Source organism: Momordica charantia, assembly GCF_013281855.1.
Source record: "Momordica charantia cultivar OHB3-1 chromosome 8 unlocalized genomic scaffold, Mcharantia_2.0 BLBB01000008.1, whole genome shotgun sequence".
NCBI lineage: Eukaryota > Viridiplantae > Streptophyta > Magnoliopsida > Cucurbitales > Cucurbitaceae > Momordica > Momordica charantia.
Window position 1 is genome coordinate 3,910,639 of NW_028275166.1, and position 25,176 is coordinate 3,935,814.

The 25,176-nt window shown below is 31.8% G+C and overlaps 3 protein-coding genes across 3 annotated transcripts; 2 read left to right on the forward strand and 1 right to left on the reverse strand.

The window, feature by feature from the left end:
* Nucleotides 1–1,118: 1,118 nt before the first annotated feature.
* ACL5 (S-adenosyl-L-methionine-dependent methyltransferases superfamily protein) lies at nt 1,119–4,879 on the forward strand. Its single transcript, XM_022275719.2, has 10 exons — nt 1,119–1,398; nt 1,474–1,540; nt 1,691–1,785; nt 2,391–2,493; nt 2,588–2,676; nt 3,519–3,675; nt 3,759–3,834; nt 3,926–3,984; nt 4,087–4,223; nt 4,386–4,879. The coding sequence occupies exons 1-10, from the start codon at nt 1,226–1,228 to the stop codon at nt 4,486–4,488; spliced, it is 1,059 nt and encodes a 352-aa protein (XP_022131411.1). The 5' UTR covers nt 1,119–1,225; the 3' UTR covers nt 4,489–4,879.
* Nucleotides 4,880–5,818: 939 nt separating this feature from the next.
* LOC111004595 (uncharacterized) lies at nt 5,819–8,496 on the forward strand. Its single transcript, XM_022275649.2, has 7 exons — nt 5,819–6,109; nt 6,232–6,271; nt 6,353–6,423; nt 6,630–6,724; nt 7,320–7,387; nt 7,704–7,814; nt 8,232–8,496. The coding sequence occupies exons 1-7, from the start codon at nt 5,902–5,904 to the stop codon at nt 8,359–8,361; spliced, it is 723 nt and encodes a 240-aa protein (XP_022131341.1). The 5' UTR covers nt 5,819–5,901; the 3' UTR covers nt 8,362–8,496.
* Nucleotides 8,497–9,126: 630 nt separating this feature from the next.
* On the reverse strand, nt 9,127–15,218 carry LOC111004832 (ATP-citrate synthase beta chain protein 2). Its single transcript, XM_022276050.2, has 17 exons — nt 15,061–15,218; nt 13,694–13,811; nt 13,423–13,525; nt 12,991–13,056; nt 12,782–12,905; nt 12,425–12,559; nt 12,052–12,112; nt 11,897–11,973; nt 11,581–11,736; nt 11,360–11,488; nt 11,080–11,212; nt 10,858–10,985; nt 10,447–10,552; nt 10,270–10,346; nt 10,106–10,176; nt 9,562–9,846; nt 9,127–9,439 (listed from the first exon to the last, which is right to left on the reverse strand). Exons 2-17 carry the CDS (start codon nt 13,791–13,793, stop codon nt 9,364–9,366), a joined length of 1,827 nt encoding a protein of 608 aa, XP_022131742.1. The 5' UTR covers nt 13,794–13,811; nt 15,061–15,218; the 3' UTR covers nt 9,127–9,363.
* Nucleotides 15,219–25,176: the final 9,958 nt, after the last annotated feature.

Here is a 25,176-nt window from a genome sequence, read left to right on the forward strand (position 1 = left end):
CAATTGATTGAGGCTGTAGTAATGCAAATAGGATGGATGATTTGATGTGTTCACTTGAGATGTGTCATTGACTCCCATTGCAAGGCTTGCTAATTGTGGAGAGTGGTTGACAGTTTTACAGGTAGCATGTCAAATGGATAATGCATTTAATTGGGTTATGAAAAGGCACATAACTTAAAATCTCAATTATTCTAATCAGAGAAGAAGTGTATTTGGTGCTACAAAATTTTACCAATTGAAAAGTATAGAGTGCGTTTGGTAGGAAATCTGAAAATAGAAATATGAAAAACAAGGAATTCAATGAAAACATGATTGTTTTAAGTGTTTTTAGATATGTGTTTAGTATTAGATTTGTAAATTGAATCTCAATTTAAAAAATTGTTCTAGGTGTTTAATATTATATTTGTAAACTGGTGATTACCAACTATAATTTAGTTGAACCTGCTAAAGTGAGATATTAGTGGTATTTGACATATATTTCTAACCAAGTGGTTGTGAGTTCGATCCCAACTTCTACCTGTAGTACTAAACAAAAAAGAATTTAATTGAATCTAAAATATTATTAATTGATTTATTAAACATATATGTTACAAATTTTGTATAATTATTATTTTACAATATTATATATTTACAATATATTATATTTTACATTTTTTTAGTTTTAATAAAATAGAATGAATTAATAACATGATATAATATATTCATCAAAATTTTTATCTTTATTAATGTGATTCTATATTATTTTAAAATTTTAAATTCAGAATATAAAAACATTGAAAAGATAAAAAAAAATTATTTTCAAAATCACGTAATCCAAAAACAGTTTTAAAAAAGAGTTTTCAAAAACAAATTTGTCAAACATGTGAAACAACCCCTAAATCTCCTCCTCCGACCAAATTTGGAAAAGAAAAAAAAAGCACAAATATTGAACTGAATTATTACACATTTAAAAAATGCTGACATGGCAGCCAAAGTGAAGCACCATAAAACTATGTTTTAAATAAAAAATTTGCCAAATCAAGGGTATTAAATTAAAAGTGGGCTTCAAAAATAATAATAAAAAAAATTAAATTAAAATCCCCTGCAGGCTGCAGCTATAAAATGATCTCACCACCATCTCCAGAAATCCCCCATCAACTTCCACCTCCCTGTTTCATAGACCTCTGCCTCTCACTCCCATTTCTCATTCTCCTTCTTCGCTCCTAATTACCTCACCACCAACGCCATGGGCCCGGCAGTTCTTAGTTCCCACACCAATGGCTTCTCAAAATTCGACGACAAATCCAATTACATCAATGGCAATTCTTCTCACGAAGCAGTAATCAGCAATGGCAGCGATTGCCATTGGTTCGAAGAAATCATCGACGATAACCTAAAATGGTCCTTCGCACTGAACAGGTATTGATTTGCTTGCATATTTCCAGATCTTCTCTGAATTTCAGCGGCGATTCATAATCCCTCTCTTCTTTTCAGCGTTCTGCAGAAGGGAACCAGCGAGTTCCAGGACATCGCTCTGTTAGACACCAAGCGTTTTGGCAAGGTGAGTTTATGAAGTTCCGAATTCAGATTCTGTTTGGCTATTTTCCACGATTTCTGAAAATTTTCCCGGAAAATCGGTTCCGTTTCCGTTCAATTCGGTCGGAACCGGATAAGATCATCTGATTAACATTTGTGAGACGGCTGAGTGCAGGCATTGATGATCGACGGAAAGATGCAGAGTGCTGAAGCCGATGAATTCGTGTATCATGAAAGCTTGATTCATCCACCCCTATTATGCCACTCAAAGTTCGTCTTCCATCTCTGTTTTCATGTTCACGGATAATTTTTTCAGTTTATTTTTAATATTAAATGAAATATATTAGAAAATGTCTCACATGATAATGTTTTTAATTTAACTTAATGTCACGGAGTTGTATTTTTATAGTCCATCTAAACAAACATTAATCAAACCTTTAATTAGTGTAAAGAGTTTGTAAATTATATTGCTAATATGATCAACATGAGAATGACTCACAATATTTGGACATACTCATTTTTCGTAGGTTCAAATTTCCATACTCCGTACTAAAGAAAATAATTTATATATCATACTATTCAAACAGTTAGTTTTAATGAAGTTAATATATATGATATATTTATAGCAATTTATTTTGCAAGCTATTGAGAGTACTTACATGCTATTCATAAAGTACATAAACTAGAAAGCCGTCAACTTGAGCATAATTCAAAAAAAAAGGAAAAAACTATAGAGTTAACAATCTATACTTACACCTTTCTTTTTTTTCAGAAACTAACTTATGAAAAAAGGAATAATCAAGGTATAAAATAAAATATGAAACTTCTGGTTTTGGAATTAACTTTATCTTCATTTTTTTTTTTAATTTTTGCAGCCCGAAAAATGTATTCATAATGGGAGGTGGGGAAGGTTCAGCAGCAAGGGAAGTCCTCAAACATAAATCAACAGAGAAAGTTGTTATGTGCGATATTGATCAGGTAATTGTATTCATTAAATAATTAAAACATTCATTCAGTTTAATTAATCAATTAATTAATTTTTTATTCGATCCACTTCCCTGGTTACTTGCAGGATGTGGTGGATTTCTGCCGCAAGCATTTGACTGTGAATCAGGAAGCATTTTGTCACAAGAAGCTTCATCTTCTAATAAACGATGCCAGGTAAATTAGTTACTTTGTTTTTCTATTATTTAAAAAATTAGAGTCAGATTTCGAAAACTATAAGAACATAGTTCAAAAATTATTTTTTATTTGTACTAAAAAATATATATTTTTTAAAATTTTGTTAAAATTTCAAGAGTATTTTTAGAAATTGAACAAAAGAAAGAAATTAAGTTTTGTTTCTTAAAACAAAAATTCTATACAATCATGTTTGGATAACTTTTAAATTTTTAAATTTTCTTTTAGTGCAATTTCATTTATGGACCTTTTTCTTTTTTATATATATATAAATTTATGAATGAGGGAACTTTTTATTCCTTTCAAAATTATAAATTTGTAAATAGCAAATTCAACCTATACCATAACAATAGTTCTAATAGTTCTAATGATTCTATTACCCTTTCAAAAAACAATCTTTAAAACAAAAAACAGAAAAATATTTTGAGAACAAATCCATATATTGAAAAAAGTTAACTGGTAAAAATATAGAGATGATAAAATAAAATTATCACACACGTGCTTAAAAGTTTAATATTCTAAATCGAACTGACAATTAGGAGTGTTCGTTTTTTTCGTGGCCAAAGATGGAGAACATTTTGTCCCATCACTCAAATAGGGAAGGAGATGAAAAATAACAAAATGGAGATAAAGTGTTCCACATCCGGCTCCGCTCCACCCTTTTAATATATATATTTATTAGATGGTTTTAGAAATTTTTTTTCCCAACTAAATGAGATTCTACGCAATAATTTAATTATGTAAATGGAGATTTGAAATTTATTTTTAAAAATTATTTAATTAAAAGATAAGCTGGGAATAATTTCTTCATTTGTTGACAAAAGGGCCGAATTGGAAACGAGAAACGAGAAATTTGATGTCATAATCGGAGACCTAGCAGACCCAGTTAAAGATGGACCTTGTTACAAGCTCTACACCAAATCCTTTTACCAGGAAATCGTCAAACCAAAGCTCCATGACAATGGCATCTTCGTAACTCAGGTTTGCCAATCTTTTATTGCCAAAATTAGTGCATTAAAACAGGCAAATTTTACACAAGGTTTGACAAATTTAAGGTTTTTCAGGCAGGACCAGCCGGCATTTTCACCCACAAAGAGGTTTTTACCTCAATTTACAACACAATCAAACAGACCTTCAAGTGTAAGTATCTCTCAGCAGTGAATAATTAAGCCATTTTGTGTGAAGCCAATGTCAGATTTCATAACCCTTTTCTCTCTGTTTGCTGCTGCAGATGTGATTGCTTACACGGCCTACATACCATCTTTTGCAGACACATGGGGCTGGGTTATGGTATGAGAAAAATTAGAAGCTTATTTGAACTTGTTGGCTGAAACAGAAAATTAGTCTGGTTTTTTTGTTACTCGTGAGCTGAGTTTTCTGTTTGAAAAACAGGCATCGGATCATCCTTTCTGTATAAAAGCTGAGGAAATGGATAAGAGAATTCAGGAAAGAATCGATGGAGAGTTGCTCTATTTAACCGGTGCCTCAATCGTCTCCTCCACCATTATGAACAAGATTGTTTCTTTAGCGTAAGTCCATCATAATTTCTCCCAAAACTGATTAAAGGTATAAAAGATTCATAAAGTTATAAGGATAACAGTTCGAGTAATAAACAAAACAAAAGATGAAAACTCTGTGTGTTCTACATTGATTTATAGCATTGTTTCATTCAACCTGTTTGACATCCTCAGGTTGTTGAATGAAACTCACATCTACACTGAGGCGACTGCAAAATTCATACACGGCCACGGGGTTGGATTCAAGCAACTGAACGGTGGGAGTTGCCGCGTATGAAGAAGAACAAAAACAAACACTTTAGAGGTGGTCTTTTCCCAGATTAAGAAAACCAATCAACATTTGTACTGTGAACTATTTGGTTTAGATGGTGTAAAACTAGCTCTAACAACACGTGGGAGTGGTAATTCAAATCTCGAACCTTTTAGTAAGAGAATTTAAGTCTTAACCAATAGAGCTACGCTAGCTTTTATTGATTATCATCCCGTTTCATATATAATTTAGTTTATATGGTTTGGTTAAATGTCACGAATCATCTTTGTCATCATCTCTGTTTCATATGTGATTAGTATTACACTACTGGTAGGGATCCAGGAGCGACTTAGTCTGAATTTCATCAACCCCTTGTATGATCTGTTTGGAAAGGAATTAATAGTCATTTCAACTTTCAGATTTGGTTCCACATTCTGTTTTGGAAATCCCTTCCTTCTGTGTGCAAAGGTAAACAAAAATATTGGATATTACTGGTGTAATGGATATATTAGTGTGATGATCTAGATAAGCTCAAATTATTCTGCAAGGTTTTCAGTTCAAAAGGCTAGTTTGTTGACTGTAGTGAGTTGGGTACTCTATACTCTTTAGTTGTTAAAGAATATTATTCAATTATTCTTCGATGTGTTATTTCAGTTTTTGTTAGTTCAAATGGGATAAGGTAAAATTTAATGTTTCAAATACTATTGAGTACTAATACTAAGGTTGATATCATAATTGAATGAACCTTAATGAGTTAGAACCAAAACTTGCTAAAGGAGTAGTGGCTTTAGATCTTACATAATTAACATAAAATATTAAAAAAATAATATTGAAAATAAATAAATTTTTTTGTTCAGCATTGAACCTTCTATCTTAGAAAAGGACATTACAAAAAAATTGTATGGAATAAAAAGTCATACACGTAAATCAATTTTGTATCATGGATATAGTCAATATTATAAATTAACGACTATCATATTACATGAAACCAAATCGTACAAATCATCACTCCATGATCAAATTTTTTTCGTAAACTAACACATTTATAATTAATTTTGAAACAATTAATATCTAATATCATTTACTGGTATTAAGAAGCGAGAACATGCACGATAAAAATGTAAACGAATAAAATAAAATATATCAATTAATTAGCTATGTATATAATAAATTCGCTATTTGAGGCTATTTTTCAAAATTTTTGGGATATTGGGATGTCAACGGTTTATTCTTGGGCTATTGGGCCGCTATGTCACCGGGCTTGTAAAGGCAGTTTATTAATGGGCTATTGGGCCGCGATGTTACCGGGGTTTTAAAGGGCCCGCGAAGCGCGAGGAACATAGCACTGGATAAAATGGATGAGACGCAATCTTCTCCGCAAGACCACTCCGTGGCTGCGACTGAGAGAGGGAAAACGATCGTCTGAATGTCCTATCGTCAATGGCGACACCAACCACTTCTGCGCTAATTAGTTCGGAGCAGTTCAAATCCTCCGCCTCAATTCTTCCACATCTACCGTCGAAATTCGCCGCCGGCGAAACTAAGAATCACTGGCGAGTGAGGTGCGCATTGCCAAACAATTGGCGGGAGAGTAGGCGACTGTTCTCCATCTCTCTCGTCCTCTCAAATTTGTTCCTGATTCCTGACCGTATGCGACGTTCTGTTCATTGAATTATATGTTGTTTATATCTTTCCTGCTGCATGAGCCAAAAATTGAAAAACTCGATGGATTGATATTCTGAATCGTGCTTTTTGATATTTTCTCTGCAGATGCCTCTGCAGGAAGCTTTATGGACAAATACGTGAAGAAGTAAACGATCGTGTGATATTAGTCTGATCCTTTTTCTGTCAGCTGAGGTTCATCAAACTGATTCTGATACATTCTATTCAGGAAAAAGCTTGATCCGCTTGAAGTTTATGTTCCAGCCGTCATATTGACGCAGTTACAATTCAAGGACGTCGGTAATTAAACAAGATATCTTCTGCATTTCTGTAGTTTCAAGGATTTTGTGTCCACCTTTTAGTTACAAATTTGCATTGCTTGTTTCGTTATATAAGTTGTATGAGATGAGACTTGATCAGCGGTTCAAAATTTCACTAGTACAAACTTACATGTTTGCTATCGACGCAACTGTATGTAATGTTAACTATTCCTTTTTCGATCGCAGAGAAAATTTTGGGAAGTAGTAAACCAGAATACGCGACATGCCGATCTCTCTTGCGTTCTGGACTTGCATCATCCCTTCGCGTAAACATTCGAGCAGTAAGTTGAAAGCCTTCTGGAATTTTTGAATATTCCTTATTCCTTATTCTTCTCTTTGAAGTTTCCGTTCTCCATTTGATCTTGAAGCATTTAGATATTCAATCTTTCCTTTTCTTACTCTGTTAAGGAGTTTATTACTGAATTCTGTTAGCTACTGTTGTGAAGCGTTTAATTACTCAATTCTTTTCGTTAAAGAATATGTTGAAAAGAAGCTTGAAATCATGAGATCAAACTCATAATATTGTTTTCTCTCTATTTTATTTATTAATCCGTGTGTTGATCTCACCTATGAGGAAATAATATATTGATAGGACTAAATTTACTCTAATCTATCCATTAAACTTTTGGATTGAGTGGTGACAAATTGCATTTGATCGTTGAGACAAGCTTGCTTCATTTAAACGGCATATATGAAGTCCTCATTGCTATCTGAGAGTTCGATTCCAATGCAATCCTCATTGTATTTATCATGCTTAGTAAATATATAGGAGGTTGTTTGCAGGAACACTGTCTATTCTCAATCGCATTTACTCTTCTTGAGTTCTCTCCTTTCATGAATTTATAAAGAGTCATGGAAATTTTGTTTCAACAATAGGTTGCACAGTATGCCTCGGAGGAAGGAAATGGAAACATTGCCTTCGACAATGTTGATCAATGTCTCAGGTTCTTTCTTATTTGATCTTTAGCATCTTTTGGGTCAAGAGGAATGTGATTTTGGGGACAAGGTCAAATTCAACCTCAAAATCATAGCATCAGACTGACAGTGTGATAACAGAACATACTGATGATCTCAACTTCTTACATAGCAGAAAACGTGGGCGTTGGAGCATGCTCATGTTTTCTGCTGCTTGTGGTAGTTGATGATATGAGTCACTTGCTAGTACTTTATTCTGAATGATACGGCCCATCCGATTCTTAAACTTCTTGCGTCCATTGAATGATCTATTTCTAACTCAAGTAAACATCTGAACTTGTGAAGAGCCTTGGAAGAACTCGATTCTTCGCTTTTACGTGCCACAAGAAATGATCAAGGAGCCTCAATTGAGTCGATGAAGGCCAATATTGACACTGCCGTCCTTGCTCTAGACAGGTAATTCTTTGTTTTGATTCATTAGTAAGGATAAATGATCAAAATATATGAGGCAAAAAGTTGAACAACCTAAATTAGTGTTGTCTGTACCTGGATTTGTAGAAAAATGAGTAAAAAAAAATCGAGTTTAAGTAGCTTGTTTTTAGTTTATAGGATCCGATGATTGTTAAAGTAATTGTCTGGTCTGAGAAAGTGAGTTTTATAGACTTTGGTTTATATACCCCAAAATCAGTGATAAATACATACAAAAGCAGGTTCAACTTCATAATCCAAAACTATGCAGACTTAGTTTGTAAGTTCAAAACATAGTAGGTTGTTAAATTGAGATCCTTTCAGTTCATGTTGAGATATAGAGCAGCCAGCAAGAACACGTGATTAAAGAATCAAATTCCTTCAAAATGTCTTCCTGTATTACAGGCTCCTTCAAACTGTTCCTCCTGATGTCCTGGCTAAAGGGAAGGCCATTGCTGATGCTTATAGTTCCCCAGAAGAGGAGGAAACTGAAATTGTAGACCCAGAACTGAAGCAGTTGGAGTCGATTTTATGATATTTACTCCATATTCAGTAGAATGCATCTGAATATCAGGAGAATTTGAGGTTTCAACGTAGCTCAAACGATCTTCTTCAATGTGAGTATGCAACACTGAAATTTGTTAAATATATTTACGTTTATTTCACACCACTAACATATTATTTTATATAGGTCCAATTTGATGAGGTTAATTATTTTTTTTGTTTTGTTTTTTTTTTTTTCCTAAATGAAACTGATTTTAAAATTTTGAAATGTCAAAGAAGTTCTCAAATTCAGTTCCTTGTTATTTTTTTTTTCTTGATTATCTTGAACCTATAATTTTTATCATATTTCTCTTTTAAAAAGAAAATGATGAAGAATCAATATTATGTTTTCACCTTTGCAAAAAAAAAAAAAAAAAAAAAAAAAAAAAATCACAAAAATAATTCATGTGCGAGAAGATCTAAGATTCTATTTTTAAAAAATTAGGCCTTCTTATTCAGTATCTGTGTTTATTTTCATCTTATTCAAAATGCACTTTAATTCTTAACCAAAATTCAAAAACAAATTATTTATTTAGTTTTTTAGCTTAGTTACAAATTTATATTTTTTGAATAAATTATAAAACAAATAACTCAATTCAGAAGTTTAGTTTTAAATATTGATTATCAAACCAACACCTATATAATTTTTATAAATCGAGCTTTTAACAATTTATTACTTAAGATATTCAATGTATGAAGCCTGTGGTCTGCTCACATTTGATTCCAGCTTAGTATTCAGTTACACTAAAAGAGAGAATACATCAGAAATAACAATTTATTTTAAAGTTGAACTACAATCCTTTTTATGAACTAAACATGAAAATTTTAGAGAGGCATTACACATACGATTTCTAAAATGGGTAGAGGAAAAAGAAAACAAAGAACTAAAATAAGAAGAAGAAAAACGCCAAATAGCAGTCTCATTAATAATAATTATACAAAAATTGATATTTCTTGAAAATGATTGCTGTTGCTCCTTCTATCTGGAAGCTCCTCATTTGGTGTAGAGAACATCTTCCCAAGGGTGGCGGTATAGTGGCTGTTTCAATCTCTTCTGATCGAATGTGTGTCTGCCAGTTTCAATTCCAACGAGAAATCAATTAGGTGAAAATAAAAACTAAACTTCGATAAAAGATTGAAACTTAAAAAGTTCGTTTAGGTTTAAAAGAAAAAGAGAGGAATTTCAACCCACCCGATCAGACCGATGGATCGTGCGAGCACAAACAGGCCGTTCAAGTAGCCAATCTGGACGATTTCATCAATCTCTTGTTTGCTGAACATTCCACTGCCGGCAAGAAGATCCAAGAAAAGAGACCCAATTGCACCGTCTACGTTAAGAACCAAGTTGTTTGCCTTTGAAAGAGTGTAAGTTTCAACCTCCACAGCATATTCCATGTACTTCACTGATGGGAAATGTGTTCTTGCAAACCGCTGCAGCAGCTCCACTCTCTTATCTCTGTTGTCCCCTCTCTTTATCCTTTTTTTACGCCAATCAAACCATAAAACAGACACCAAAATAATCAATCCACAATTCAAAACAAAAACATGATTCTTTGTTTTGTTTGTCTCGTTGTATACGAGAAGCAAACCAAAAACAAAAAAAGTTTTTAAAACTTGGTTTTGTTTTTGAAATTCGGCCAAGAATCCAAATGTGTTAATAAGAAAGCATGGGGATCAATCAAATGCTTAATAGGTAAAATATTTAAACCACTCAACCATCAGTGATCAGTGTGTACCTGTGACCAATTCCTGGCACACGAATTCCTTTCTTTTTCATGCTTTCAACAAACTCGTAAGGCGTAAGACCCTGCAGAAATGCAGGAAGCATCATAGAATCTTCCAGGGTACAAACTCGTAGCCACCATCACAATTCAAAATTTAGCAGTAAAGAGATTCTTACTTTATCATAAGCATCCTTAAAATACCGAGCAGCATCATCAATGGCACCACCAAATCGAGGGCCGATAGTAAGCAAACCTATTCCAGAAAGTTCCTCATTATACAAAAACCAGACCTAAAAAAGTTCAAACATATTCTTCGACGACGGGAAAAACAAATCGCAGTAGTAATAACATACCTGAGACTAGGCTGGACACGAGGTCTTTTCCAGCTCTTGCTGTTACTATAGTGTTGTGCGCTCCAGATACACATGGACCATGGTCCGCACAGAGCATGATACATATCTGAATAACAACACTTAATTATTATTGCTATTGCTATAAAACAAGCTCCTATTTTATCTTTGTTATATTTTCTTAATAATCAGAAACAAAGAAGCGAGTCGACAGCTACGCATCGAATTTGTCAAACCTCAACCCAAGACTATAATTTAAATTTTCACCAGAAATCAAGAAGTATAAAATTGGACTAGCCTTGTACAGTTTGTTAGGCTGGGGGAGAGGAGAATTGGTGACAACTGACAAGATTGGGATTCTTCAAGAAATTTCGGTAGAAAGAGATCATTAATTCCATATCATTTGCTACCAACCTCAATGAAATGGGTGCAGTATCGAGGAAGGCTGCGTTTGAACCATAATAGTGAGATAACATCCCCAACACCGTAGCCTTGCTCAACAATTGAAGACATTGGTATTCCAGCGTAGCTTGGCTCCTCACCTTTTGTTCGAAAAAGTAATGATTAAAATCTGAAGAATAACAGATTAAAGTTTAAACCCTCAAAGAATATCTTGTCATCAAGTTGAAAGCATACCTCTGTCATCAGAAATGGTGGAAATAATGTGGGTTGGGGCCCGAACTTTTCCACTCTTAATTGCTGAGCTAAGATCCTCAGGAATTTGTGGAGGCTTCACTTCCTTTACTGGAGAAATTTTCCCATCTCCAACCTAGGAGTAAGTCAGATGGTCAACTTAATTATCTGGTAGTTGCAACTAATAAAATCGAGGAACATTTATTCGTCCTCCCCAAGGAAGATGAGAACAAGATGATCAAAAATAGCTATCACAGAAGAAAGTCCTAACGTGAAAATTTACCAATTTTTCAAATGTTTCCTTAATTGCAGCTTCAATGGCCTCATATGATGTGGGAACGATGGCTCCAGCTTCCCTTAAAGCTTTATTTTTTGCTTGTGCAGACTCCAACTCACCACCACTTTTTGCTCCCTGTTATGAAGTTCAGGGAGCAAATAATGTGTCAGCAAAACGTATCTTACAATAACAATACAGTAAGCGGAACAACTCCAGATTCAACTTACAGCATGACCAAATTGAACTTCAGATTTAAACAATGTAGCACAAGTGCCGCTAACCCAGGCCACCACTGGTTTGTTAACTTTTCCTTGTTTCAGGGCTTCAACTAAAGAATACTCATCTCGACCGCCAAGTTCTCCAAGCACGACCATCATTTTAACCTAAAGAATAGGCCAAAAAAAGCATATTGAATGCAAAGGACAAAGTGCAGGAGCATCCAATTAGATAAATTGATAAAATGTTATAACGAACCCCTACTATTCATGACTCGAACGGTTGGCTAAATTGAAAGATATCTCAAAACGATGTCAATCATAATACCTGTGGAATGTTGTTAAACCGCAAAATGTGATCAGAAAGAGTCGAACCCGGAAACACATCCCCTCCGATTGCAATACCTGTACAGTTAAAGGATTGATCAATATTGCTTTAAAACAGCCCTACAAGAAGATCACTGAGGTAGCTGTGAACTTTACCTTCATAAATTCCGTCTGTAACACGGGCAATAGTATTGTACATTTCATTAGACATTCCACCCTGCAGCATTACACATTATTAAACAGCCTCATTTTTTAGTAGGTTAACTATTTTGAAGAAGGCAATGGGATCTGACAATGCAAAAGAAAAACGTTGACTTGTTCGAAAAAGTTGGTCAATGTGGAGAAAATATTGAATGGATAGTGAAAACACATTAACACAAAAATTGAAACATCTAGAATGCCACAAAAATTTATTTATGCATCATCAAATCTATCAAACTTCCATGCATAAGAGCACAATTTGGTTGAAATAAGTTGACAACAAAATGTTACGAAAAAATAGATGAAGATTTCGGTGACAGTTGCTTACTGATTTAGAGACAAAACCAACAGATCCAGGTCTGTAAAGCTTGCATTGTATTATATTGTCAATTGTTCCAGCAGTGTCACCAATTTTAAATGCTCCAGCTTGTATGCCACCAACAGTAGCTGGACCTATAACAACCTGCATTTGAATTAAGCAAAGAGAAATCATTCAAGTTCAATGATAGGTCCCACTACTTGACCCTTACTCCATTTCTCTTCTTGTTCTTCTGTACATCACTAACAATTTGGTTTGTGTGTGTGGCTTTATGTAAGATGTACATAAGATCACAAACATATATGCTTTTCTGTTACTAAAGCTAGGACAGCTCAATATCACTGGAAGCATCGAAACGTTCCTTACCTTATTGTTTGCCCGTGCATATGCAATCAACTGTTTGGTGTCCGACTCTGGAACACCCTCAGCTATGATAGCTATAACTCTGATGGTAGGCTGCTTCAAAGCAGCCATAGATGACGCAGCAGCACTACACATATGGTAGTACAAACTAATAATAAGTGGGAACAGAAAACTCCTTTCAATCGCAATATCATTAAACAACAATCACTAACCTTCTGAAGGATGCAAAGTTGATGAAAACATCAGCAGTGGGGTGTGCTGCACACGCTGCTTCAATCCTGAAAACGAATGAAAAAGAAGATAGGACGCTACATTCATTTGTTCTAAGCCAGTAATAACTTTAACAGCTTCTGCATGTGAGATAAAAGAACATAAAGATTGTATAGGTAACTATCTCCGATTAATGAACCTTCAATTTAAGAAGATCATTTGAATCCATGCATTAGAAGTTATTATCCGTCATTGTTTGGAAATGAAAAGGCATTGGGTACGGTAGCAATTATTTACAAGCAGTTTCCCCGTACTATAAACCATCCAAAAATAGTGAACAATATTTTGAGAATTATATCTAGAATTACGTATCAATGAAAGCAAGAGGTTAAAACTAGTTGTTATTATAAAAGAATAAGAGAAGTATTACGCACGTAGAATGCACAGGGATGGCAATTTCCTCTTGACCAAAAAAGAGTTTTTGAAATCCCTCAGAACCAGGATTGATGATTCCAGCAACTGATGGTGTTTCCCTCCCTATCAAATTAGTCAAACAGACAAGTTAAGGATACATAAACCAGACCCACCTAATATGACAATCCATTCATTGTCACAGCTCTGTATTGAACTGATACATCCTGTAGAGAATAACAGTTGGAAAAATAAGAGGGGGGAAAGCAGCGAATTACAAAAATTAATACACACCGCAGAGGAAGTCAAAATCAAGCATCCGTTGAATGGGAAGTTGCTTGTAATTGTAGAATAGTGCTTGTGTCGTGCGCGAAAATATTTGTCCGGTAGCCATGGTGAGCGTCAAAGGGACCTGCAAATAGCAGTGTGATTCTGCGTATCTTTTCACTTATTTTTTTTTCCCTAAAAAAAGCCCTAACAGAACAAAGTTTCAAATGAGAGTAAAACAAAAAACTAAATAAAGAAAGTGTTTTTGGTTTATGCACAGATTCTATGCAAGCAATTACTGAAATCAGGTCAGCATTAATGTACTCTCCCTAACACGTTGCCCCTCACCGCAAGAGTCGGTTATCTACTCAGGAATAGTAGATTGGTAACCTAACTCGTAACGAAATGATTCTTCGCTTTAATTAGTAACTTTAACAAAAACTCGTCGCGCATTAAAGACACTAGCCTAGAAAGTACAAACCAAGGCTATCGAAGGTTTAAGCGTAGGATGTGGACAGAAAAGGGTATCGCGTTTGCTACATCATTCAACAAATCGATCTCCGAAAATCGAAGAATCCAACGACTCGACTTGCATCAGTGAACTGACCGACGGTAGAAAAGGAACATAGTACTTCGAATTTACTACCTGCCAGATTTCTGCTCAAGAAGAAAAACGGATAAAATTGAATCATCGCAGCGTAATCGAATTTAACAATAGGCTTGTAAAAAAAGCTCGGACGAATGGTCACGCACATCAACCATTTCTGTTATTATCCTAATTACTTGTTCATCCTAAACAGTCCATCCTCTGAGTTGTCTAATTAGCATTATGGCTTTTCTTTTTCATCTGTACAACACTCTAAGCCCAAACCTAGCAGGCTCTCACGTAATGCCTTTTCTAACCTGCTCTCTCAGTAGATTGAGATTGATTGATCCTTCTACGCATACGGCGCAATGTCTCGATTAGGAAATCCGACTCGAATACATCATTTAAGGTGTTTTTGCACAAGCTTACTGAACTCGTATGGCTGGAATTATAGAACTCCGTCTTAGATCAATGCCGAACAAAAACCACAGAAGTTCAATCCATTCAATTACCAGATCAAACGCTCAGATAAACCACCTTTATTCCAAAAACATCTCAGTCGATTTCAATAGCAAGCAGCAATTGGCTCGCAAAAGATCGGCAACCACGATGTCTCAAAGATCAGCAGGAACTTGAAACCACCGAGTAAACGTGATCGAGAAAACATGATGTTTAAGAGGAAAACATAAATTCGGATCCAATAGAAGCAGGAAGCAGATCGAGAAAGGCGCCAGAATCCATTAAAAGTAAATAAACACGGCGAAAACAAAACAAGTATCGGAGGCAGAAATGCAATCAGAAAACCTACCTGAAGGCTCACTCGGAGTCGGGGAGTGGAATCCGGCGGTGGTCCGGCGAGAAATACGACGGAAGAGGAAATTGAGTGCTGGAAGTTGGAGGATATTGAATTGGGATTTAAATAAGGAAGGTGAGCGTGGTCAGTTGAGACTTGAGAGGACCGGAGAGCTACCGCAAAAGAAATAAAGAGGATGATCCAGCATCCAGCCACGTGGCCCCTGTTAGTTGGCTCACAACCATGAACTCCATTGATTTTTATTTTTACAGTATTAGCTAATTTCGTGAATTTCTCTCTTTTTTTGCAATTTTTTTAAAATTTTTTTGCCATGTATAAATTAACTTTGTTTAAACTTAAAGTACAATCGATTAACTACCTAATTTAAAGTGTTAAATTTCTAAATAGATCCTACTTTATCCGGGAAAAAAAAACAACTTACATTAAATTAAGTTAATTTCAATGTATTTATTTCATGATGTTTGACAAAAAGAAAAAAAAAATGCATAAAATTCATTTATATTTATTTTATTTTATTATGTTAAATGATCATGGATGATAACACGTTGAATTAGTTAAAATGTTCTATTTAGACATTAAATGCAATTTAAAGTTCCTATTCCTCACTCTCATTTATATTATTATTAGATATAATTTTTCAAACGAATAAAAAAAGCGTTAGGTACAATTTATTGGTGGGTTTATGTATCATCCTCCAAAATTTAAACAAATTTAAAGTAAATTTTCTATCTAAAATTTGTTAATTTGATATAAAGGTTAAAGGAAAATAATGAACACACTAAAAAAAGGCCATGTTTGATTTTGATAATATATTTAGATTTTTTTAAAATAAGATTATATATTTTTATCTTTATGCTCTTGAAATTTAATTTTAATTTGTACCATTTACTTGTTTAAACTTCATTCCATAAAATTTTCATTTTTAACTTTTTTTGTTTTGTTTTAAAGTTAAGTTTCTTTGTGAATGATTTTTTAATTATACTTTTCACTTAGAAAGACTACATTGATCACCAAATCTATTTACTTTAGTTGTTAAAATTTGGCAATGATTTTGTAAACACTTTTTCATTAAATTTAAATAAAACAAAGAAGTATTTGGTAGATATAAGAAAAGATTTAAAAGAAAAAAAATCAATCAGGTAGCACATTTTTCTTTACTTTTTTAAGTCACTTTTAAAATTTTAAATTTTTGGCCAAATTCCACAAGTAAACAAAATTAGGTTTTCGAAAATGTTTTTTAAGGATATAAAATAAACACAACTTTTTAGAAATAATTGTGAAAATGGGCCTTATAATTTGAATTTATTTTATTAATAAATGGGAATTTGGAGTGCACGATGAATAGTAGTAGTGGATTATTCCCCTTGTGAGCTGTGAGAGAGAGAGCGAGGTGGTAGGTGGTTGGTAGATCCGACGGTTAGCTTCAAATTAAAGAATTACCAAAAATTCTTTTCATTCACGCAATTGACATTTTTTATTTCTTAAATATGTGTATTTTCCACCACCAAAATTATAATTCTCCAACGAAGCAAAATCTTCGACCAACCTAAATTAGCCATTTTTTAATTTAGAAAAAATGATTGATTGGCATCATTTTAAATCTTACTACAACAATATTTTGTTCAGTGTAAGAAAAAATAGATATTTATGTTATGGATGGAATGTTGGTCCTCTTGCTTGAAAGCACGTGTCTAGACCTCGACTGGGACAAGTCGAGATTGAGACATGTTGAACAAAGTCATCTCAAATTGATCAAGCGAAAATCCAACTCAATATCGACATGAAAACACGAATGTCATCAACCTAAAATTCGCTACATACCATGTATGGAGCCTGAAATAGTAAGATAACGTTTCTCAAAGCTCCCCTATGAAAGACAGAGTCCCCTCTTCACATAGGATTTGAACAAGATTGATGAGCTCATTCTATTTGCGAATCTTCACCTAGGTTGAATAAATAAATATTCTGATTCCAGTTTCTATTATAAAAAAACTCATTGTTTATTTTAATTTAACCACAACAATCAATTAAAAGAATATTTTTATTAGTCATTTATGGTTGAGACAAATTCTTCAAAGTAATTTACATGAATATCATGTAATGTTCAATAATCAATATGTCTTTGTTAATAAGATTAGCTAAATTACACATTTTTGTTGTAGAAATGTAAGCACTTTCACTACTCTCCTTTTCACTATAGAGAATAAATTAATGCATTTCTTATTATTTGTTGGATGGAGTAGGTTGCCACTAGATATGTTGCATAAGCTCACTTATATATTTATATTAATATATATAGACTAAGAAAACTAAATCTTTGCCACTTTTCAATATGAAGATATATAAATAGAAAATAAAGTAAAAATAAGAAAATGACAAAAATGAAAAATACCATTAAACAGTCCCCTATAAAATTATAGGGAAAAAAGAATTCTTTATCCGTAAAATTTACAAATTTTATCAAATTTCATAGTAAATTTTTAATTTCGTCCCTTTAAATCCTAAATTTAGATAAGGTGGGTAATTTATAACCTTTATTTAATTTTTATTAGTTCACCGGCTCATTTATAATAAAAGGATATAAAAATTTATAAAAACTCACTAATTTAATGAAAATCAAGTTTTGCACAAAAACAAGTTTTATTTAATATATAAAATTGATCATTAAATAATATTGTCAAAGCTTACAAATTTAAAAAGAAAATAGATCTAGTATCGTCTTGTATGAATCGCATAATTTTCTTATTATATATATTTTTTTGGTCTCGTATGAAAAAGTACATATATATAGATTTTCAAGTTAAAAGTACAACATTTATTCAAATTTAGGTGCAATTTGATTAAAACGAAAATATATGATAAAAATTAGTTCGTATCATCAAATTCAGCTACATTCGATGTGGCTTTTGGATGCGAAGAAATATTAATTTTCAAATCATGTCATTGGCACTAACCCTTAAATAAAACATTAAATCCCTGTGATGTGATGAAGATCGATTCCATGAACACGTGCTTATAGGAGGAACCCACGTGATTCTCATGTTTAGTTGTTTTGACAGCAAAATAAATCTTTTTTTGGGGGGACAGACAAAATAATATCATTGAATCTTTGTGAAATAATTCACACTAAAAAACAAGAATCTTGTGCAATCCAACTAAAACACATGCATCACGAGTTAGTAGAAAATTATCTTTGACATATATTTTCATAAATATTTGGTAAGCTGCAAATCCTATTATACTTTTAATATATTCTAGATTATGAAAACGGAATTGATTAAAGTAAAATTTGACAAAGTTAGGATAGGAATTGAATGATCATTGATTTCATCATTTGAGCTGATCGTTTTGTTTTGACAATTTCTAAATTTTTGTGTTCCATGGCACCGAGGTTAACCTCGTACTAGAGTAAATTGAGAGAATAAATCTAAACTTCATGATAATTAACTATCTACTATAACAATTTTTTTCTGACATCAAATGATCAGAACACTCTAAATTATTTAGTTTTCTTGTACTTAGAGTGTGTTTGAGAGTGATGGTAGAAATAATAATTTTGAAAAAAGAAATTTAAGAATAATATTAATTTTTCAAAATTACCACCGAATGATTCCTTAAAAATCACTACAGTGATTTAATGTTTTCCTAAAATCAATTTTTAAAATTGTCAAACACGATCAATTAAAAGAAAGTGAATTTCACAATGACAAAAGTGATTTTGTCACACCTTTAATAAAAATCAACTAATTGATGAATTAAGAGGTTGTGAGTTAAATTCCTGACCGTGGTTGCTAAAAAAAAGAAAAAAAAAACTAATGGATGAACCAAATGTTTAAGGCTTTCTGTTGACGTGAGAACTCACGTGATTCACGTGAGTGACCTCATTTCCCTCCCTCTCCTTGTTTTTTTATTTACTTAAATCTCTCACTCTCTCTCTCTCTAGTTTTTGCTCCCTCCCTCTTCTTTCAACTCTCCCTCTCTCTCATTTCTCTTTCTATCTCATCTTTCTTTTCTTTTCTTTTTTCAATCTACTTCTCTCTCCCTTATCATTTTTTCTTTAATTTTCTTCTTTCAAATTTTTTTTTTTACTTTTATATCTCTTCTTCCTATCTCTTTCTTCATTTTTCTTCTCGGTCACTTCCCTCATCTCCATCTTATTCTTTTATTACATCTCGATGTTTTCGGTAATAGTTAACTGTTATCGACATTTTCAACCTACAACATCTATAAAAAAATCGATTGAAATAAACACATTTATAGTGAGTAAAATCAAAAACGAGGGAAATTTATCATTAAATATACTTTTCGAAAATATAGCTAAATGAATGATTAAAAATATTATTAAGAAAAAAATAATTAAAACTAAAAAGCACGTGAAACTCACCTTATGATTTTTTTTATTTGGGAACTTGATTCTTTGCCCATTTTCAATCTATTGAAGAACAAATTGGAATTACATTCTTAATTTTTTTTTTGAAGCTATCCACAATGGATGGGATGAACATTTAGACTTCTAAGTTTGCAAAATGTTACTTTAATTATATCTTAAAATGAATTAAACTCATGTTGGTGAACCGATTAGAACATAATTACCTGTAATCTAAATGTGAAACTTGACTTTACTAGAAGAAAATTAAAGTGAAGTGCTTAATCACTCTTTCGCAAAAAGCTTTTTGGATGGAAAACTTTCGAAAGGCTGTCTTGGATGAACGTCCAAATGGGATTTCTCACGTGTTGCTTTGAGGTAGTGTTTTTTGGCTTTTGTTTCTAATATATTTTTCTTATGAGAAGAACATTTAAGATATTCCCACTAGAATGGATGGGTTTTCTATGTTTTCGTGAGAATTACTTTTCCTTAATTCACTTATTAATGACCCGAACACAGTTAACCTCTTTACTTCACTTGAGTTCGACAGTTCAAACTCTCGTACTCTAATTTATTGTACTAAAAAAGTACTTATTAAATAGTACATTCAATGTTTCATATACTAATTTATTTGATATCAAATTAATATCTTCCCTATGATACTATTCAATTATTTAATTTTAAATATTGAAACTCTCTCTATATATATTTATAATTTATTTTTCAAAATATAATTTTCACAAAAACATCCGATCATCTGCAGCGATATACATTTAAATACACAAGTACCTTGAATATATATAAAATGTTTAAATCTTATTTCAATTTTTTACTTTTGATTCATTCTATTTTAGTTTTGAATTTAAAATATCTATTTTAGTTTCTAAATTTTCTTGAACTCACTAATTTGCCATCAAATTTTGTCCTTCCCTATGCCCAATTTCAACTAGCTGGTATGATTTTAATATATGTATATATTAACACGTTTATACATTCTTTATATAATTACATCATTCATGTGTTAAATAATTGATAGCAATAATGCCAAAAACTTGATTAATTTTCACAAGCTGAATAACTAAATTTGATATGTTATAAGATTAAATGTCAAAATGTAATAAACTTACAACTTTGTAGACTAAAATGAATTTTATAACAAATATTTGTATAATATAAAATTAAGTAGCTTATTTGGTTAAATGAATTGATCCAGATGAAGAGTCAACTTGAGCTTAACTTAATGTTGTGTTATAAATATATATCTTAAAAATAAAAATAATAAAAAGATCCAAAAGAAGGATCCGCCTGGCCCAGATATGGTCCATTTCAGATCCTTGCAATTTTGGCACTTGGGCCGTCCACAAATTCTTGTAACCCAACAATAACGATGGGCTTGGAAAAACCCTGTATAATAGATTGTAAAAAATATTTCTTTCAACTTTCCAAAATAATTTCAAATTTATGTTTTGTTTTTGAGTTAAACAATAGGGTCGGAATCATCAATTTTTAGAATAATAACAAGTATTTTGATCGATTTACCTACGCTTGGATCTATAATTTTAGACTAAATTTATTTTAAACTGTCACTATAATTCTATATTTATATTTTTTTTATTTTTTATGATAGTATTTGTAGCTTTCGTGTCTCTGTAAGTCTTTGAAGCTTTGAGGTACCACCTATTTTAAGGTCTCAAATTCAAGTCATTTATTGTCACAATGTTATTCAACTCAGACAAAAAAAAATTGGATCTACGTTATTAATTTTGTTTAGTACAATATATAGGAAGGGAGGATCGCGGAAAAAAAAATTGTTATGCAACATAGGATATTAAGAAGAAGGTAAAAATGAAATAATGAGGATGGGTGGAGGGCAATTTGGAGAATAGTGAGAGCCACGTCAGCTGGGTGGAAAATGAAATGGAGGGAAAAGCAAAAGACAGAAGGTAGAATGGTTGACGATCCCGATGAAGGGGTTTTCTACGAGTTTTCCTTTCACTCCCCCACCTCATTTTCAGCTTTCCCTTTTCCCTACAAAGTGCAATATTCTCCCTCTCTCATTCAACATTCTTCATTCCTATTATTATTATTATTATTATTATTATTATTATTATTATTATTATTATTATTTATTATTTTACCTTTCATTTTTCACTTTTTTAGAAATGTTTTTTTTTCTTTTTCTTTTCTTGCTAAATTTTGAAAAGAAAAAATTGATTTTAGGAGCTCCTCCTCTAAATGTTTTTTGTTTTTACATTTTTTTCCCTTCCTAAGAACTATAATTCTTCACTAACATTTTTCTTTCTTGAAATTCTTTGGTACTAAATCCAAGTATTTAGGAAGAACAGATCGATACCGTCATTTTCTTCATGAATATTTTTTTAATTTTAGTAAACCTTTCAAAATAGATGTAGTTTTGAATATATAATTTATAATTATTTCCACGAGTTAGACCACCCTCTCTCTAACATGATTGGAATGAAAAAATTAGCATAAAAAAATCAAGATAAAACAGAAAGGGAAAAAGAAAACAAAAATGGCTCCTCAAGCTATGAGAATGCCCAGGCCAAACAACAAAATTAGAAAATAATAATAATAATAATAATAATAGACAAAACTAATGAAAGTAGTAATTTTAATTAGAATTCAATGGTTGAAATTATTATAAACTAGATAAAAAAAAGAATTCCTATAGATTAAATAAATGTTTGAAAACTATTTTTTTTCCAAAAAAAATATAAACATAAAAAGTGCAACTGAGATTTTGAAATAATATATATATATATATATATAATCATTTAAATAATATATATATATATATATATATAAATATTTAGGAAGTAAAAAGGTTCTTCAAACCTAAGAGTAAGAGACTCAACAAAATCTATCCCACGGATTGGAACGATCAAGCCAACGTTGGTCCTGCACTGCACTCCCACATTTCGACCGACCAACAATAATATATCTATTAGATTTATTTTTTATTTTTTAGTTTTATTTCTTTATTTTGACAATAAATTTGATAACAAAAATAAAAAATAGTATATACAAGGGAAACTGAATAAAAATAATGAAAAATATGAGAATAAATAAAAAAATTAAATTGAAAAAAAAAATAGTATGATTGGTTGTTTGATAAATCGACTGAATCGTAAAAATTGTCAGTTTGAGACGTCAAGCCCTATTCAAACTTAATAATTTTTAAATGAAATAGATGCTTCAACTTATAGGTATACATTAATTAACTTGAATAATAAACTATACTCAAAGTTGGTAATTTTAAATATCAATATAAATAGCAAAGCAGACCATGGATGCAAATTAATTTCACATCACAATAATTGAAATCTAAGAATGAACAAGAGACCTCCCGATCAAATAATTAATTCTTAGAAATTAAAAATAATGGTCCAAAAAAAAAGAAGAAATTATAGGGTCGCCTCCTCGGTCCTAAGCCAATTATAGGTTAGGTCCCTCTGTCTAAACTGAAAATTTTCTTCACCTTCCCCTTCATTATTCTTCTCAATCATTGCCCTTCGATTCCCCACAATTTCAACACTTCCCAACCAAAAACAATTCAAACATTTAATAATAATTCTTAATACTTATTTTGTCTTTTCCTTGTTTACAAGCCCATTTGAAATTTTGTCAAAAAAAAGAAAAAAAAAAGACCATTTGAAATTAGATTTGAGCTATGTTCGCTTTGACAATTCAATAGATAATATGATAATTTATATTAATCCTTCATGGATAATATGAGTCATTGTTTTATTTTTCCTTATTTTCTTAAGTTTCATCACAATATACAACGAGTTAAAATGTATCTCTAACTAAAATATTGTAAGTTCGAATACTCATCCGTTGTAAAAAAAAAACTTATGAATAGTATCATAAATACGCGTTCAATATTTTTATTTTTGCATGAATTATTAAAACATACCATAATTGAGCCTCAATTTTCAAATAATTGTCTAACATAAAGTATCGTACGCGTGTCGTGCATGATTATCATTTTATCATCATGTGGGTCTCAATTATTTTCGTACTGCAGCTAGCTTCCTACTCGTTGGCCACAACTTTTTCATGTACATGGTATATATTTCCATGTAATCTAGAATAAAATTTTACAGTAATGTTTTAATTGCATGCATATTATTTTTTTTTTTAAAGCATTATGCGGAAGAAATTAAAGCTTTAACGCGAAATCTAAGATCATAAAATAAAAGTGTTGGTAGGTTTATCAATGAACACCATTCATTCTAAATAAGTTATAGAATAGTGTAATATTTTCTGTCTAAATTTTTATTAGTTTCATTACATAAGCTTAACCAAAATTTTTCTTTATAGTACAATATGAGGTGGGAGATCGAACTCATAATCTTTTAATTATATATATTAATTACCGCTGAGTTATGCTCATTTTGGGTAACTAAATTGATTCTATGGACATGTCATTTTAATGTTTGAAGATGGTGTTAATAACAAGAAAGACTAAATATACCTTTGAAAAAAAAATAGTTATACTCAAAAGTTTCAAGAGGTATACAAATATTTTTTAAATTTAGGGACTAAATGGACACAAATATGAACTTCTAAAATAAAAAATTTAAACAATATTTGATAACGAACAAGTTTATTTTCTTTTTTATTTTTATAAAAACGATGCCCAATTTTATAGTTTTGAAGATATTTTTTGAAATCTTTAACAAAATTTCAACCAAGAACATACAAATTTGAAAACATTGTATAGCATTCAAAATTCAAACTAGGATTTAAAGAAAAATCACAATGTTAAGAACTCACTTTTTTTAAGAGGGATTAAAAGAAAAATTAAAAACGTGTCAAGATACCTATGTTCCAACTGGATACATAATAGACATATCGAAATGATTGTATCTCAAATAACGAATTCAATTTTTGTTTTTTTTTTAATTAAGTTCAGATATATTAGTTTTTCCTCTTTATTATTATTATTATTAATTTTCCTCCTTTAATTTGTTATATAGTTTTCACAAACATTTTCAAAATCGTATTTTCATTTTTGATTTGAAAATATATTTTCAATAGAAGTGAAAATTTTACCTATAAAATTGTAGAAAATAAGCCTAACTTTTAAAAAGGGAAACTAAAAACAAAAGCATTATCAGCCCCGAATAATCATAATTTTAAAGAACATATGATCTGAAAATGGTTTTTTTTTTTTTTTTTTTTTGTGGGTTAAACAATGAGGTGGAGATGCTAACGCAATGTTGAAGCAAGAGAGTCCAATTCCAGAGGAAGAAAAGGAAAGGGAAGGAAAGCACAAAGCTTTATTATCTTCACTTTCTCTATTCCCATGGCCTTAACATCTCTCCTTTTTCCTTTTTTCTTCTCTCTCTCTTTCATTTTGCTTGTGATTACCATCTCGAATCTTTCTCCTTCTCTTCTCTTCTTTCTTTCTTTCTTTCTTTTCACTCTTCACTCTTGTGTCACTTCTTGGGCCTTTGTCCATGATCACAACGCATCCCCATTTTCCCCCTTTTCCCTCTATTTTATAGTTTTTAATCGATCGATCCATCACTTTTTTCCCTTCTCTCTCCTCAAAAGAGGAGGATCATGATGCATAATTCACACACATGCTCCTCAAAAATGGTCTTCTTTTCTTTCACCCATTTTGCCCATTGTCACAATTCGATTCCAAGACAAACCCACTTCCCAAAATGGTGCCATTGCCAATTTCCCATTTTTGTGTGGTTGAAGCTTGAACA